Here is a 17,859-nt window from a genome sequence, read left to right as displayed (position 1 = left end):
CGGCTGCCCACGCCTGGCACCGGCTTCAGGTCTTTGCAGGGGGAAAACATTTCCGCGTCCCGGGACACCGCCTGGCTCCGCGGCACCGAGCCCGGGACCACCAGCCTGCGTGCGGGGCTCGGCGGGGCCGAGGGCAGGCTGCCCTCGCACGCACGGACGGGGACGGGAGGGCGCTGGGCTCGGGGGCTGCTCTCACCCGGGGCCCCCGGCAGCTCCGCGCTTGCCAAGCTGTGCAGCAGCGCCGGGGCAGCTGCTCCCGCCGTGCCCACGCTCAGCTACTCCGCTCTCCAGCAGCGGGGCTCGGCTCCCGGCGGCTCTTGGGCTGCAGCTCGGGCTGGGCGATGCCAAATTCCCTTTACCCCCGGACCCAGCAGCGTTTGCTGCCCTGGCTCTGCCCTGGGACCCGCCTGCCACTGTGCTGCTGTGGCATCGTGCTGGTGCTGCCGGGGGGATGTGGGGTGTCCCTCCGGGCTCGGTGTGGGGAGCTGTGCCTGCCAGGAGTGCGGTAAACAGCAGCCACGCGTGACAGCAACCCCTGGGCACGCCTGGCCGTGGGACCGGACAGTGAGGGACAGGGATGGTGAGGCACAAGGACAGTGAGGGATGGGGCTGCCCTGCCCCTCCTCCCTGCCCCGCTTCAGGACAAACGACAGCACATGCAGCCCGTTTTCACATCTGTTATGTTTTAATACTGTTCACGTCTAAAATGACCAAAACCAAGCCAAGCGCCCGCAGCCCCTTGCCCTGCCTCACCTGGAGAGCGGGAGGGCCGCGGGCTCCCCTGCCCAGGGCTTGCTGCAGGCAGGTGTGCGGGCAGGTGTGCGGGCAGGTGTGCGGGCAGGACACCCCGGTGCTACGGGCAGGCTCCTCTGCACCAGCTGCCCAAGGGGCCTCAGAGAGCTCCAGTGAATGCGTTTAAATAACAAGCTAATGAGCGGCAAAAGCAAGGGCATCTTAACCACATTTCCTAAAATAGCAACCGGCACCTGTTGCTCGTGCCTGGCTCCCAGAGGCCCTGCCTGCCCCGCAGGGCTGGGCACAGGCCAGGGCACGGGGCTGTCCCGGCACGCGCGGTCCCAGGGGGTGTGCAGGGAGGGGGCTCGGCTGGGTGCAGTGCAGTGGGTGCTCAGTGCAGTGGTACGGGGCGGGTGCTGCCGCGGTGCCAGCGGTGCTGGAGGGACGTGGGGCTGGGCTCCTCTCTGCGTCCCCAGGAAGGCGATGCCAGCCGAGCTGCCGTGGCCCCGGGGGCCACGTTGTCGTGGGGGTGTCAGCTGGGGGCTGTGCTCACCTGCACTCCCTGCCCCGCAGTGCAGTGGGCACAGTGCAGGTGACGGGCACAGTGGATGGGGAGGGGTTTGGGGTGGAAGCTGGGCTGTCCACAGCCCTGGCCCAGCTGGGGTCGGGGTGCCAGGCCCAGGCTGTGTGAGGGTGCCCCAGCCAGGCACAGCAGAGGGTGGGCACAGGAGTGCGGATGGGACCGCCTGGGTGCTCAGACCACGAAGTGGAGCCCGTAGGTCATCTGATGGCCATTGTCCCAGGCGTAGAGCACCTTCTCCTTGGGGTTGTAGTCAACCTGCGTGGTGAAGGAGTAGTGGTTGAGGAAGGGCAGTCGGAGCTCTGCCTCCGTGTTCGTGTGCGTGTCGAAGGCGTAGGAGATCTGCCCTTCCTTCTGGCTGTAGGTGTCCACAGCGTAGAGGATGCCGCAGATGATGAAGCAGTTCCCGTAGGTGTTGCGCTTCAGCCCCGTCTTCCAGGTGGTTTCCTTGCGCACCGAGAGGTCCCCGGGGTCGAGTCGGCTCAGCACGATCACCTCCTGCTGCGAGTAGTCATAGTCCACGGACGGGTAGATAACCCAGAGCCCGCTCTCATCCACAGCAAAGTCAATGTCTGAGTGGCCCCTCCACTTCCAGGGCGTCGTGTCCTCATACACCACGTCGTGAAGCAGCGCCCAGCCCGCCACGTACCGCTCCTTCAGGTCATACTTGATGATGTTCTTGGTGAAGGCACGGTTATAGTAGAAGGCCCCCTGGTACACCACGTGCCCGGTGCCGATCCAGTTGTAGGGCAGCTTGTAGAGGTTGCTCCAGCGGCCTGTGAGGGGGCGGGAGAGGCGCTGGGACCCGCTGCAGCACTGGGGTCCCATGCACAATGGCCCGAGTGTGCTGGCAGTGGCAGGGGACTTGTGTCCCCCTCACTGCCCTGTGGGTGCTCCCCAGCGCAGGTCCCCATGAGCTGCCCACTGCCCCAGGGCCTGGCACAGCCGGTGTCACACAGCACCGGGCACCCACCCAGAAGGAGCTGACCCTGCACCCACTCAGCTGCTGACCCTCACCCTGCTTGAAGTTGTCAAGGCTCCTGAACTCCACCAGGCTGTTCCCATAGTAGTAGTTGGTGACATAGATACGGTCATCCTTGGCTGCCGGGTCCTTCATCCAGGCCCCCTCGTTGCGCCCGTAGCTGTGGTGCTCCACAGGAGGCTCCACCGACTCGATGGTGCCTTCGCACTCCACCTCCTTCACTGGGTACCACGGAGGAGGAGAAGGACGAGGGCTTATCCCTGCCCTGGGCAGCTGCCTCCTCCTCCTTCCCATGGCATGGCTATTGCTGGCCTGGCCTGGCCACGGGCACTGGGATTGCAGGGCTGGGTGTCCCTTCCCAGCTGCCCCCTACTCACCCACCTCTGTTTGGTGTTTCAGGGTCCCCAGTGCTGTCATCCCCCTGCCCAAGGGGGCTGGGGGGGCTGCGGGTGGTGCTGCGGGGGGCCGGGGCAGTGCTGGGCGCAGCTGTGGTGCTGGGCACGGCGGTCTCTGTCTGTGCAACAGCTTGGGCTGGGGTGCCCTCAGCTGGGGGGAGAGGGGGACCCCTCTCCTCCTGCTGTTCCGGCACAGCTGCCCCCCTTGCAGGGCTCTCTGTGGGGGGACGAGCTGGGAGTCAGTGCATTTGCAGGGGCAGCCCCAGGCCCTCTGCCTCGGTGGGAGGGTGCTCCCATGCCCCCACCTGTGCCCCACCGCCGGGACTCACCGCGGCTGCCGGCCGGCCCCTCCGCCGCTCCCGCCTGCCCCACCTTGTAGTACGTGATGCCTCGGACCACGGTCTGCTGGTGCGCCAGGGGCTTGGGCTTGGCTGTGGGCTGGGACCCTGCCCTGGCCTTGCTGTTCTCCTTTTTGGGCTTCTCAGGCTTCAGTGGTTTCTCCTTGGGCGCTCGGGGGGCCGCCTTGTCCCCCAGTGCCTTGCGGGTGCTGGGGTACCGCCCCGCCTCCTTCTCTCGGCCGCCTGCCGTGTCCTGGGGGGCACAGCCTGTCAGACCCCCTCCCCTCCCACCCCTCCACTTCCCTGCTGCCACCGAGGCAGGCAGTGGGCACAGCCACCAGCCCCTGGCTGCCAGGGGTGCACTGCCAGAAGCCTGGGGAGCTCAGCTCTGCCAGGCAGCACCGGCGGTGCACCTGCACCTGCACCTGCGGGGCCGGGCCCCGGGGTACCCATGGCTGGGGGTACCTGTGGTTCAGGGTACCTGTGCCTTGCTCTCGGGGACGGCAGCTGCGTCCTTCTGAAGCAGCTGGTAGCCCAGGTTGGAGATCTCCTTCTTGATGCTGAGCATGATGTCAGAGTAGTTCTCGTAGCGTTTCATCTGGTTGGTGAGGTGCAGGACGCTCTCCTTCATGAAGTCGTTCTCCCTGCTCAGGTTAGTCTTGATGGTCTGCAGGAGAGGAGAGGCTGGAACCATGGCACACCCAGAAAGTCCTGAGGAGCTTGGGGATGCAGAGGTGGTGCTGCCAGAGCTCACCTCCTCCAGTGTGTTCATCTGGGCCACCACCTTGCTGATGTAGGAGTGCACCTTCATCAGGTCCATGCTGTACAGCGTTCCCTCGAGCAGGTCCACCATGGACTGCAGCTGCAGAGGAAGAGCAAGGATGGGCCACAGGACAGGGCTGAGACAAGGGGCTGGGGCACGGGGCAGGGCTGGGGCACAGGGGACAGGGCTGGGGCACGGGGCAGGGCTGGGGCACAGGGGACAGGGCTGGGCAGTGTGGGGAGGGTGTGTCTGGCCCCCAGTCCCACCATGCCTCAGGTACCTTGAAGAGCTCAGGCGCCTGCTTCTTCAGCTTCTCCATCTTCCACTCGTTCTCGCAGGGGTTGAGCGAGGAGGGGGGCGCGGTGCAGGAGCACCTGCAGTCGGCCCCCGAGCTCACCGTCTCCACCGTGTAGAAATCCTCCACGCGCGCGCTGCCGTTCCTGACGCGGCTGCAGGCGTCCTTGCTGAGCGGCCGCAGGATGCACTTGCAGCGGCAGTCGGAGCCCTCCGAGGTCATCCTGACCTGGTCCATGTCACCCAGCACCTGTGGGACACGTGGTGAGCCTCGTGTCCCAGCAGGGCCCCGCTGACCCCAGCAAGCCATCACAGCCACCCTCCTCTCTGCTGCCTGCCCAGAGTTCTCCCACCACCCCAGGGGCTCCTGGTTGTGCCCCAAAGAGGGTGAGGCAGAGTCTGGCCCAGAGCACTGTGTCTCATCGCTCTGCACCTGGGCTGACAGTGACAAAGCCCAGGCAGCTGCTTGTCCCTGCGACTACCAGAGCGTTTTGTGGGCCGGGTAATCCAGTCCCAGTTCCGTGGCTGTTTCCCAGCCTCCAGCAAGACCTGAGTGAGCAGGGGTGGTGGTAAGACCCAGCAGTGCCTCTGTGCCCCCACGCCCGCGGCCTCCAGCCCACACAGGGTTCGTTGTTCATGGTGACACTGCAGCCACCTCGGGGTGAGCTCGGCCCCTCCAGACTCCCGCAATGGCCCCAGGCACATGCTCAAGGACTCTCTTGTTTCCACACATGGCCCTGACTCACGCTAGGAGCCAGGGTGCTTTTCAGCTGGTTTAGCCCAGTTCTCCTCTAGTCCTGCTGTGCTCAGGAACAAGGGAGCCGAGCCCCCCTCACCCCCACCACTGGCTGTGCACCCTGGGGGACGCCTGGGCTGGCAGGAGCTGTGCTGGGTGCCCCATGTGCGGGGCTGCGCCTGCTCCGAGCACCCGGGAGGGTGGGAGAACAGCGACAGGCAGCACAGTGACCCTGGAGGGACAGGGCTCTGCCCGCAGGGACTCTGACTCATCCTGGGAAACAGAATGGTGGCAGAGCTGGGAAACAAGTTGAGCTCTGGCTCCCGGTCTTCCCCGGACCACAGCAGAGCACAGTGCGGCGTGGGAAAGGGCAGAGGCCCACGGGGTCCATGTCCTGCCTGCAGGCAGCACCCATGGCCACACAGGCACCCTCCCTCCAGAGCCTGACTGGGATGACACGCTGGTGACACCGGGGCAGCAGCTCTCCCTGAGCACTGCCCACATGGCACAGACCCCCGGCTCCCCACAGCCCACACGGGCCAGGGGCTTCCTTCTCTTCCTGAAGGGCTGCAAAACTTCACGCATTTTGCATTTCAAAAAACCCTCTTTCATTCAAAAGGAAACCAGGTCCCCCTGGCTGAAGGAAAACACCGGGGGGCCAAAGGCTGTAAATTGAGGAGGATCTAATCAAGCTCTCAGCAGGAAGCAGGGCAGGGACCCCCTCCCCAAACACCAAGTCGACAAGCTCGCACCTCCCCGGGCCCCCTGACCTCCCCATGGCCATGCTGGCGCTTGTGCAAACAGGCAGGACGATTCACAGCCCGGCCACGAGCTGCTGGCCCCTCCTCACAGAGCTGAGCAGCTCCCCAGGCCCGAGCTGGGCAGCTGTGCTGGCCACAAGCGATGTCCATCCAGGACATTGTGCTGCATGAGGTCCTGGTGTGCACACACATCCCTGTGGGAACCCCACATGAGGTCCCAGTGGCCCCATGGGAATCCCACTTAAGTTCCTAGCCGGGGTCCCCTGTTCCTGCCAACAACCAAGCACTGGTGAAGGTACCCCCACCACAGCACAGCCCGATACCCAGGCACACAATGCGATCCCCCCTGCCCTCAGAACCTTCTGCAGGGCAGGGCTGCAGCTGCCTGGGCTGGCAGCTCATTCCCAAAGGAGCAGGTGACTGTGGGCTGTGGGTCTCCCACAGCCCTGGCATGCTGTGGTGGGAGCCACAAATGGCACAGAGGCCCTGCGTGCCCTGCTGGGGTGAAGCACGAGCAGGCGGGTGCCCAGAGCAGCAAACCAGCCCAGAGCAGCCACAGCAGCTGTGACACCGCATGGTGAGGGGGTGTCTGGCACACAGAGCCTCACCCGTGGCAGGAAGGGCCAACCCCTTTCCAGGGACCCCCCCGGTTCCAGCCCTGTGTGTGCCTCACTGCTCCACAGCCGCCCGCCTTCACGTGGGGCCGTAACACTAAACCTTGTTCTGCCTTTTACCAGCTCCTTAAACAGGAACCACATGTTCTGTTTATACAGAAAAACTCATAAACAAGGAAGTATTAAAAAACAGGCTCCCACGTGGGGAGCCTCTGCAAGGGTCACCTGCTGTGGGTGCCCTCTGTCAGCCTGTGCCCGACTCGGCAGGGCACAGCCCACACCTGCCATACACATGGACCCTCTCCAGAACACTCAACAGGTGGGTCAGGATGTGGGGGCACAAGGCAGCCTTTGCTGCTCCGGGTGGGAATCCAACAGCTCCCTAAGAAACCTGAATGGGGGCTGCTGCAGCCCCAGGGGGACTCTGGGGGTTCTTTCCCTGGATCCCCCTGCTCACTGCAGACCCCAGCCCAGGGTGCAGGAGGTGGGTGCCGCCCATCCTCCAGAGTGGGTCCCAGATCCACAGGGGCTGCACAGCCATGGCTGGTGTGGGAGAGTGTCCCTGCACTTTGCTGAGGGTTTCCACACTTCCAGTTTTATGAGCTGGGTAATTTTCCCAGTTTCTGAAATCTCTTGCAAGAGCATCCATGTGAGCACTAAGTTTGTGACATTATTTGGAGAAAGCAGGACCTTTGACAATGACCCTTGGCCAGCTTTTAAGCTCTCCTTTGTCCGCTGCCAGAGGACTCGTCTGGGAGGAAAACACGCTGTGTTGATAAGCTGCTGCACCGCACGCCTCTGGCACAGCTGCTGGAAGGCATGTCCCCGTCACGGGAGGGAAACCGTGTCACCCTCCTCTTCCTCCTCCTCCCAGGTTTGGCACAAGGAGTCAAACACGTCCTGCAGCCCAGGCAGAGCGGTGCTGGCAGGGCTGGGCCGTGGCTGACGGCAGCCAGGCCCCGGGTGCTGGCGCTGCTCGGGCGTCCCGTGTCGGTCACGGGAACACGGCCATGCCAAGTGCTCGTGTGGCACACATATGCCCACTGAAGGGATCTCATCCAACAGCAAGAACGGAGAAAACACCTCTGAGCACAGCAGGCAGCACCTGCAGCGAGGGAGGCATGGAGGAGGTGACAGCACCGCGTGGGTCCGTGGGCCGCGGATCCCAGAGTCCTTCAGCAGCATCACCCCTGGCACCCCGCCTGGAACCCAGCGAAGGGCATTCCAGGCTTTGGATATCTGTTCCAAGCCAAGTGCTGCTGACTACAGCTGTGTTATCGTCCTATTCCACCAAATGTCTTGGAAAATCCTGTATTTTTAACGTTTTGGTGATCCTGGCAGTAGTTGCTCCCAGCACCATCCCTCTGGGCTGGATCCTGGTGTCCCTGCTCCGGCCTCTGAGGCCACTGACCCCGTGGGAGACAGGTTCCAGCTGGAACCGAGGGCTCCTGGATCCACGGGGGAGGCTGGCTCCCCCGCTGCCCGCTCCTCAGCCCCGCGGGGGAAGGCTTGTCCGGGCTGTTCTCTCTGGCACGGAGTCGCTCAGTGCAGCGCCCATCGCCGCAGCGCCGGGGCTTGGGCACCTCCCAGCCCCGCGAGCGCGCCCCCAGCCCGGACCATTCCCTGCTCCGAACCCGCACCGCGAGGGGACCACGGGCACCACCGGTGCTCCGGTACCCAGACACGCCCGGGACTCCCGCCCGCTCCGCCCGGGACCGCCCGACCCGCCGGGCACCGCCGGAACACCGGACCTGCCCCACGGGGACGGGGCTGCCCCCGACCGCCCCCAGCACCGCCGGGCACGGCGGCCGGGACCCACTGGCCGTGGTTGCTGTCCCGGTCCCGACCCCCGTGGGTGCCGGTGCGGCTCGTCCTTACCGTGGCGGCGCCGCGCGCCGCGGCCAGCGCCGGGAGCAGGAGCGCGGGGAGCAGCAGCGCCCGCATGGCGAGAGCGGCGGCGACCGCCCGCACCGAGCCCCGCTCCGCTCCGCCCGGCCCGGCGGCGGGGAGGAGCCGCCCGTCCCGCCCGTCCGTCCCGCCCCGTCCCGGCGACGGCACCGGCCCCAGCAGCGGCGGGGGCGGCGCGTTCCCCCCGGGCGGAGCCGGCCGTGCCCGCCCCGGGGCCGCTCGGGCTCTCGTGTACCGGGGTGCCCGGTATCCCTTTCCCGGGCTGGGCGTCCCCGAGGGGGGTGGCCCTGGGCAAGCCGGGCTGGACCCTCGCTGGAGCTGCCCGGTTACCCGTTTCCCGGTGCCCGGTTTCCCCTCTCCTCGTGCCCGGTGCCCGTTTCCCCTCTCGCGGTGTCCGGTTTCCCCCCTCCCTGTGGCGGTGCCCGTTTCCCCTCTCCCGGTGCCGGTTTCCCCTCTCCCCAGTGTCCCTCTCGCGGTGTCCGGTGCCGGTGCCCGATGCCCGGTTTCCCCCCTCCCGGTGCCGGTGCCCATTTCCCCTCTCCCCGGTGCCGCGGGCAGCGCTCGGGGCTCGGCCGGCGGGTGCCCCCTGGCGCCTCGCCGGTCCGGGTGCAGGGGCGCGGGGGAGCCGGGGCGGGCCGGGGCTCGGCGCCCGGGGCGGGGCAGCGCTCCCCGCGGGCGGCGCTCGGACTACGGCTCCCGTGGTGCCGCGGGGGGCGGAGCAGGGCGGGCCGGCCCGGCCGAGCGCGGCGCGGCCCTGGCTGTCAGCAGCGCCCGGGCGGCCATGGGGCAGCGCGGCCGCCGGGGCCGCTGAGAGCCGCCGCGCCCCGGCCCGGCCCGGCGCGGCCCCGGCGCCGCCATGGAGCTGGAGCCGCCCGCCGAGCTCCCGGAGCCCCGCGCCGCCAGCAAGGGGCCGCCCCGCACCGGTGAGTGGAGCGCGGGGCTCGGCCGGGCCGGGGCCGGGGTGGGGGCCGGGGGCGCGGGGCCGGGGCCGAGCTGCACGGGGGGTGCCGGGGGTCGGAGCGTCCCGGTGGCCACAACTTTTCCGCGGGCGCGGGGCACAACAAAGGCCGCTGCCCGGCCTGCCCCGCTGCCCCCGCGGGCCGGGCCGGGCCGGCGGGACCCGCTCGGGGCGCTGCGGGGCACGCGGGGCTCGCGTCCCCTCAGGCGCTGCGGCGCTTCCTGCGAATTTAACTCGTTTCACAAAAATCGTGTTTTCCCCCTCCGAACGCGCTGTGCCGCGGGGTGTGCGGGGTGGCTCCGGGCGGGTGTCCCGGTACAGCCCCCGGCTGTGTTCCCCTCACCCCTGGGAGCCGGTCCCGGCCCGGCGTTTATGGGCACCATTTGGGACCCTTTTACACTTCCCTTATGCAGATGCCGCATCTGCACTTGAATGTCCCTGCCAATTTTTATGGTTTACAATTGCATTTTACCATCTTAAGGTACTCGGGTTCTCTACAAAGGGTTTGCTCAGACAAAAGAGGCTTTTTATCAAGCAGCATCCTCGGTTTAAGATACAGGCGGTACCAAAACACACGCAGTGCGGGAACTGCAGAAATGGGCATTTCTGTAACCACCCTAAAGTGTAATTCTGAGTTGTGTCCCTGGAAGCACTTTATTCCTCCTCGCTTAATTAGATGTCCAATTGGATGAAAGACACTTAATACCCTTAGATACTTTAATAATGCTTTTAATACTTTAATACATCCTTAATACTTTTTGAACTTTATGGCTTAATTTGTGAAGTGTTGTTGCTTTGGTGTCCCCAAGAGTCCAACAGTGTTAGTGCTTTGTCTGCATTTGCTATTTTTCTCGCAGACGTGGGATTTTGGGGGAATCTCTTTTGATTAATCAGATTAGTTCTAAGAGTTCCTTGCATGTCTTGTATAGCTGTTTCATGTGACAGATGTACCTGTGGCTGCAGTTAGTCGTTTGAATGGATAATGTGACAACCTTCTACTGCTTTGCCTTCAAAAATGTGAAATACTGGGGCAGTGTTGAGACATTGCTTGACCTTCAGTCTTTCTAGAGCCTCGGGTGGCCAGGGGAGGAGCAGAAAAGATTGGGTTGGTAATTCATGGGCTTATAAAATACCTGCAAATGGTAATGGCAAATGAAGACTCTTAACATTTCCTCTTTCTGAGGAATATTACTGGCACTTCTGATACCCTGAGCATCTTCGTGAAAACAGTTAAAATTGTATGATGCAAATATAGGTACACAGGACAGAGGTGTAAAAGTCGGAATGTATTCTTGGTGGCTGTGTTAAAATCATTAATGAACTTAAGCTCTGCACGTGGCTTCTGTGTTAACCCAGAGTAAACTGCTGCAAGTTTATTGGTGTCTTCAGTGAGAGAAGCCTCGGGATAACTTTCAAATGACGTGGTTTTATTTCAGCAGTTACGGGCAATTGCAGCCTCATTATTTGAGGGGGCACTTGACGTTCTCAGAATATAAGATGATGGTTTTTCCCTTGCCAATTTGAGTACCTCCCCTTCCATGTAAGAAACATATTTTGTCATTGAGCAAATTAATGGCAACGAGTGAAACCAATTTTTTTTAAAGTAATTACATTAAGGTGTTCATTTTTCCTGCAGTAGTAGCAATTTTTTCTCAACAGGGTCGCATATAAGAGCAGTTTCCCTATAGCTTCAGTTGGCACATTTTTCCTCTGTGAGAGAGATGTGATGGCTTTTACACAGTTTTAGTTATTTTTTGTTTTAGCTAAAATAGAGATAAAGCAGATGATCTAGAATTGAGGTAACTGTGGACACTTTGTTGTGTAGTGTGGTCACAGAAGACAGATTTATCAGGAAACAACTTGAATTTTGTGTTCCTGCAAAATTATCAGAGTTTCAGATAGGCAGATTACTGATCTGGATGAACTTCATACCAGAGAGAAGAGGAAAGTTGTCAGAGCACAAAGAATGTTAACATTTTCGAAAAAAAAATTGCCTACATCCCTTCCCTTTTCCACAGCGCTCCCAAACCTTACTGGCACACACTGACATTTTTAGTGGTTCTTTAGGCTTGGTTGCTTTGCATCTGATGAGATAAGCCTCTGCTTAACAAAGACTATTTCATTGATATAGTTGGGTCTTGCTATAAACATTTCTTTGAAGATTTAGGAAGAAAAACAAATGGAGTTGTCGAATGGGAATGCTGCTGAAGTCAAATGTCTCTGAATAAACAAGAAGCTAGAGTGTTATTTCACCTCAGTGTTGGCTTGTTGAATGTGGATAGCTCTTGCTATTGTAAATAATAATAATAGAAAATAATTGAATTCTGAACTCAGGTCTGTGATGGGAAAGGAATGATTTGTGATTTAGGAAGAACTGAATTCCTTTGTTTGATTTGATGGTAAGATGGAAAAATACCTCTTGGTGTAAAGTTGGAATTTGGTATTGATGTCTTCTGTAGATCATTAATCAGGAAGATGGGTTTATGCATGCCTTTTTGTGCCGAGGCCAGGCCTGTGCTGGATGCTGAGCAGATGCAGTGTGTGATGCGACACTGCAGCAACAGGATTATTTCCCTGCTTTGCTATAAAGCGGTATAAAGATGCTGTGTTACAGAAAATGAGGGAACTTCCTGATCCAGGAGACTATTTCGTGATTGTTGGGAAGCAATAGCCGTCTCTCTGTCCTGCCTCTGGCAAGCCCTTTGTGGTGTCTCTTTTTTTGATGGGGAAGATGTGCCAGTGGTTTTATTGAATTACTGTTCAACTCCTGTGTGGTAGAGCTTTGAACAGATGCATTTACGCCAGCATTCTGTGAGAATGGGAGCACAGTTTATCCTGTTGATAAACTGCCTATTTAAATAAAGCCTTCAGCAGTGTAATCTGGTAATTCTAATTAAGTCATTTACATAGAGAATTGGCCCAGGGTTTCATCAGATGGCTGCTGGGGAGCTGAAATGCATTCTTCCCCTCCAGCTGTATTAAACCAGCCTTTTGATCCTGTCCTTTTTTTAGCCTTTAAGCCAGAGTGGTTATCACTGTGCAGAGTTAATTGAGAAAGGGAAGTTGGGGGACAAGGGGACCCTTCGAGGTTTAGCTTTGGTCTTAATTATTACAGCTCTAATTACATAATTAGAAGACTTCCAGATTTTATATGTTGATAAAAATGATTCTGTACAGGTTTTGTTAGAAAGAGGAAGTGCACCACAGAGAGGCTTCAGTGAAGTTCTTTATTGGTAAATGATTGCCCATAACTTATCTTGAAAGCAGTATATGCCTGGAGTGTGTGAGTTCTTCTCCAGCGCTTCGATAAGGAGGTTTCATTTACTCAGGGTGCACCCCACGTCCTTCAGAGAGCACAAGTTACGTGTCTGCCTTCCCTTGCTTAACCGTCCCAGCTATGGGCTTGGAGAGCTGGTGAAATTTAAACTTAGAGAAATGTCTGCTCAGTGTGAAATTAATTTTTTCGAACCCGTTTTCCCTTCATAAACACATCAGGAAAAAAAACCAGAAAAATTTATCATGGCTCTAATACCAGGCTGACTGCAAACTGCTGGGATGTCCTTGTCTGGAAATACCTCTCAGCTGAAACGTGATAAAAACCTTGAATAGTTTTTATGGAAACATAATCTGGAACTGTGAAGTCCTGGGGACTAAATCTCAAAATTCTCGTTGGGTAAACCCCCCCAGCTCTGAGAAGCCCAGGGTTTTACCTGCAGGAATTGCTTTGGAGCCCTCAGATCCCTAAGCCAAGTGATTAAATGATGGCTGTCGTGGCTGTAGTAAAAATTTGTAAAAGAACTTTGAGTCTCTGAAAGTTCTGCCAAACACCAACTTGTCCTCCAAAAATCTCTTCATTCACTCTCACAGCTGTAGTTCTATGTTTTTTGGCAATACTTACAAGGAATTATTCCTAAGTATATTGTTGCTTCAGATGTCTTGTGTGTGCTCTTGCCAGGAGACTCCACATCCTCTGCCTGTTTTATCCACAGCAGTAAGGAAATGCCCTTTCTGTGGGTCACAAGCAGGGATTATTCTTACCTGCAAATTTACCTTATTTGTAGTGTTTTACAAAACTGAAGGAAACTGAGGAAAGATGCCAGTGTTGGGTACCAGTGTGCTGCTACCAGTTTGCAGTAGCAAGCTCAGTGTGGCTACTCATTGCCTCCTGTTCTGCTGCTTTGTGAAGCTTTTCTTTGCCCAGTTCTGTTTTCCTGCTTACCTGGGACGTGCTGATTGGGTCCATCACCTTAACACTTGAGTTGACCTTTAGTATTTCACTTGGATTTACACAGGGCCTCTGCTCAGTGAAGTGGTTCTATCACAGGATGATATCCATAAAAATGACACTTCCTAGTCTTGCAAAAAATCCCCAGGCCCATTGGAGACATGTGAAAAGGACACCCAGCAGGAAGAGAGGCCCATGGCCTGAAATATTCATCAATCATTTTCCTGGCACCAGGAAACCAATCAACTCCTCTAAGGGGGGAGCGTAATCAATCACACGATGTGGGAAACGGGGCTGGCCGGCACTGCCAGAAATGTTCCCTCGTGTGCACAGAGGAGAGTGTTGTGTTCGTCCTTCCTCACGAGGGTAACTCACACCCTCAGTGCAAAGGACTCCTCTTTTGGAAAAGGCAGTCTGTGCAGAAAGCAGCTTATGTTGGACTGGCAACTCCAACCTGCACTGAAGGTTTTGTTTCCAGTAATGCTGAGCTGGTTTTTGAGATATTTTTTCATTCCCTTTCTGTAGCTGGCAGGTGAAGGGTTTGTTTCCTGTTCCCAAACCTCTGTGTTCTGATGTGGCAGGTCCAGCGGCAGCATGTTTTTATCTAGAGGATCAGAATTTTAAAATTTTACTGTTTCTTCATAAAACAACTTAAGTTTGAATCAGCTGCTATTGCAAACTGGTGCTGGGGAAGACATGCACCTCTGAGTGCTTGGTCTCTTTTTTCATCTTTGAATTATGCTAAAAATATATATATATATATGTATAGGTTACCCAATAATAAGTAACCTGTAGTTGTCAATATCTGTGGAATATTTTATTGTAGCACGTGGACGGGAGTTATTTGAATTCAAATAATAATCTGAAATTCAAATAAATTGAAATTCAAATAAGAAATACTAGAAAATAATCTACAAAGATACTATAAATTGGAATAAGAGAGTTGTTTGTAGCTTTGTTTTTTTCTAGGGAAACCTCTACAATAATTGCTGCATAAGAAATGCCATAGTTATGGCAAAATAAATGGCAGTGCCACAGCCTTTCTGATCTTGTTTAGTCCTCTAGACAGCAGACCGCACTGGATGATGTTTTCTGAGATGTTTCAGGCGTGGTTGGGTGAGGGTGCAGGGGGTGCTGGGTGACCAACCCTACCCACCACTGCCCAAGCAGAACGTGGCCATCTGTGGAGCACCAGTGGAGAGCAGCTTGAAAAGAGAGAATATGAATAGATTTCCCTTACCAATGCATGTAACAATTATTTTAGAATTGTAAAACTTGTAATCATGTGTCTTAAAATCTGAGATTGAGAGAGGCAAAATTTGTGTATGCTGCCTTTATGTGAAAATCAGCGAAACGTTGAACTCCTGTATTATTTTTTAAGTTAGATTAAATGTGAATTAAGATTTCAGATTGCTCTTCAGAGCAGCAGTATATACTAAATTCAATCCAGATTGAATTTCCCCTTGAAAAGATTACGAGCCTCCTTTTTAAAAACGCAGATGTATATCCTGTATTTAAGGTGATTTCCTAGTATAAGTGGAGACAAATATCCACAAATATCCAAATGCTAGGAATGGTGCTTCTATCCTGATGAACATTTTCTAACTGTCAAACAGTTTCTGAAGTGCTTTTTAAGATGCTTAGATGTGTTACCACAATTAAAAGCTACTCTGAGATGTGGTGTCCTGCAAAATGAGATTATGGCAGTAGGCAGATGTGGCTGGAATGAGCCCCGAAGAGAAAGGGAAGTGTTTCTGGAATTGCAAGCAGCAGGAGCTAATACGGTTTGCAAACATGGGAGACAGTGGGCAGAGAGGTAGGTGGGGAGAAAGAATCCAATTTCCCTTGATTCCTGCCCGTTTGTAATCCCTGTCCCTGGGAGGCCACATGCTTAATGTAAGCCTTTCACTCCAACAAAACCCAGGGTGCTGGTGGGGCTGAGAGGGAGGTGCTGGGTGAGGCTGTGGATCGCTGAATTTCACCAGCAGGACGCTGGAATCAGTTAATGGAAGGAAAACCTGGAGTCTGAAGGACTGGTCAGTTATTGCCATGAGCCACAGCCTCTTCCAGGTGGCCTGTGGGAAATGAAGACCTCACAAAAGCGGGAGAGCAACACCGACCACTGTTCCCACACTGACACTTTGAGTGCTCAGCTCGTGCCTTGGTCCTTGCATGGCGTGCAGGGAGAGCCATGGCTCTGGGGATTGATTTACAGGGCAGAGTATTTCATATTCTAACATGTCCCTCCCATGTGCTGAACCACAGGACTGGGAGGTTTAAATCCCAAATGCCAGCAGTAGGTGTGGTGTGACAGTGAGCATGTGCTGCTGCTGCCCATCTCATGCCATAGCTGAACGTGGCAGGAGCAAATTGCACCAGGCAGCTGGGAAGCTTTTCCCTCTAATGCTGATTTAATGTTAATTATACATTCAGTGGTTTATTTGGATGATGCAGTGTTCTGTGTACTTGTGGTGACAATGAGGAAGCTTGTTCCCATGTGTAGTGCTTATACCTATTTTTCATATTCAAGGCTTCTGTCGTGATCCTCAGAGCACAATTCACTCACTAAGTGCTGCCCAGGCTCCTGATCCCAGGGCTGGTGCAGCCAGCCAGGTCCTGGCAGCGTGCAGCTCAAGTCCATTACAGTCAGGAGCTGTAATATTAGCTCCACTAATTAAAATTGGAAGATAAATGCCATGAAATTAATTAACCTTGAGGTTAGGGAAAACAGCTGTTTTCAGACTGATCACGTGTCGGTGCCATTCCTGCACTGGCTGCTGCATTAAACGGGCACGTTACCTGTCTGTGGGGAAAAGGTCCAGGTACAGGGGTTGTCCAGCCTGGTGCACTGGCTGGGGTTTGGAACAACTCGCCCCTGGGAACACTGGGTAATTTGCAACATGATTGCTGGCATATTCTGTGTATCATAATGTGCTGTTAACTATCAGTAGATGAATATTAATCTGGGTTGATAGTGACTCTTAAAAAAAATCTCTTGTATAATGTCAGACAATTCTGGTTTTTTAGTGAAGGTAACTCTAGTGGACTGTAGATGGATTTTGATGGATAGTAATACGCCTTGTGTTGGCCAACATTTTATCAGTGATGAAAAAGTCAATAAAGAATTTCCCCAAATTTACAGAATGATTATGCAATTGATCTTCCAATATTGGAGTTGGCTGGGCTGCCTGGAAGGCAGTATCCTGGTCAACCAAAATGTATTCCAGGTAGAGAAGATGCCAAATTTTATGCCCAGGGACAAAGCCTGTGGGCTGGGGCATTGCATGCTGAGAGGCATTGGATATGAAACAGATAATCACTTTTATTTTAGGACATGCCTCGAGGCTCTTTTCATCAGCAGCATTTTTTTAAAAAGCTTTGCTGGTTGACTGTGTATGAAGTTTGCTCTTTTGGTAGCCTGAAAGTGTAAAATGAGATGCAAATGTGAATGAGCCCCCTTAGAGCAATGAGCTGCCCTGATGCACCTTGCTGTTACCAAGGGTGGCTGTGGATGGCACTTCCATCCACACCACCCCATTTTTCTCAGGAGCAGAGCCTGCTAAATCTCCCAGGGAAGCACCAACTTTCCAGAAGGGCACACTGTGCTCTGCCTCAGAAAACACAGGCGGCTTCTGGAAACCCATCCCATCCCATCTGGGGTAATGCTGATACCACAGCAACGTGCAGCTCCTTTCTGCTTTGATTTTTGTGCCTCAGGAGGCACGTCAGGAATCCTGTGACTTTTGATGGCATCAATAAATCAGATACCACGCTGACAGAATTTTACTGGAATGTAAACAGGCATTTAAAATAACAATGTCTGTGGAGTGTTTATTGAGGAACGCAGTGCAGGTACATGGAACGTTCAACCCTCTGTAGGTTTCCTTTCAGTTTTGTTGGTAAGCAGGAGCTGGGATTGTTTTCTGTGTAAATGAAAATGAGTAAAAATATTTATCGCAATGACCTTACTTCCCACTTCTCTCTGCAAACAGTGTGTGTTTTCAGTGTTGAGGTAAGACAAGCTCTACCCAATGTAGGGGAAAGGGGAGGAATGTCTCTGTATAGTAGAATTTAGCTGATAAGGGACAATGAATCACCTTTAACTCGGCTCTGCTCAGTAGTAGCTGCTCTGAGGAACTGCAGGCTGGTCATCCTCGTCTCATTCCTTCAGTGGGAAGGGTATGGAGCAAATCCTCCCAAAAGACGTTTCCAGGCACTTGAAGAATAGGAAGGTAACTGGGAACAGTCACTGTGGGTTTACCAAGGGGAGATTGTGCCTGACCAGCCTCATTCCTGCTGCAATGAAATGACTGGATCCATGAATGAGGAGAGAGTAATTGTGTCACTAACCTTAGGCTAAGCTTTTGACAGTCTCTCCCACATCATCCTTGTAGGCAAACTGGGTGAAAAACTGGGCTGTTTTGTTCCAAGGGTGGCAGCCAAGGGTTCAAGCACTCACTGGTGGCCTGTTATGCTGTGGTTGTCCTTGCGAGTCAATATTAGGGCCAATACTATTTAGCAATTTTGTCAACCATCTGGATGATGGGATGGACACACTCATCAGACTTGC

General features: G+C 55.6%; 2 protein-coding genes across 3 annotated transcripts in view; one reads left to right on the top strand and one right to left on the bottom strand.

Annotated features, from left to right (window-relative positions):
- Nucleotides 1–663: 663 nt before the first annotated feature.
- Nucleotides 664–8,171, bottom strand: OLFML2A (olfactomedin like 2A). The gene is made up of 8 exons (XM_050320145.1): nucleotides 8,077–8,171; nucleotides 4,074–4,337; nucleotides 3,785–3,892; nucleotides 3,512–3,697; nucleotides 3,022–3,283; nucleotides 2,679–2,909; nucleotides 2,333–2,518; nucleotides 664–2,091 (listed from the first exon to the last, which is right to left on the bottom strand). Exons 1-8 carry the CDS (start codon nucleotides 8,140–8,142, stop codon nucleotides 1,490–1,492), a joined length of 1,905 nt encoding a protein of 634 aa, XP_050176102.1. The 5' UTR covers nucleotides 8,143–8,171; the 3' UTR covers nucleotides 664–1,489.
- A 757-nt stretch (nucleotides 8,172–8,928) lies between these two features.
- Nucleotides 8,929–17,859, top strand: part of NR6A1 (nuclear receptor subfamily 6 group A member 1) — a 75,687-nt gene continuing 66,756 nt past the window's right edge. For both annotated transcript variants that reach the window (XM_050319874.1, XM_050319873.1), the window contains exon 1: nucleotides 8,929–9,029. In XM_050319874.1, coding sequence (XP_050175831.1) covers nucleotides 8,963–9,029 — 67 coding nt within the window. In that variant the 5' untranslated portion in view covers nucleotides 8,929–8,962. The remainder of the gene's footprint in view (nucleotides 9,030–17,859) is intronic.

The sequence above is a fragment of the Myiozetetes cayanensis genome, unplaced genomic scaffold, assembly GCF_022539395.1.
Source record: "Myiozetetes cayanensis isolate MyiCay16 unplaced genomic scaffold, myiCay2020 scf23, whole genome shotgun sequence".
NCBI lineage: Eukaryota > Metazoa > Chordata > Aves > Passeriformes > Tyrannidae > Myiozetetes > Myiozetetes cayanensis.
Note: the sequence above shows the minus strand (reverse complement) of the source record. Positions and strands in the feature narration are given on the sequence as shown.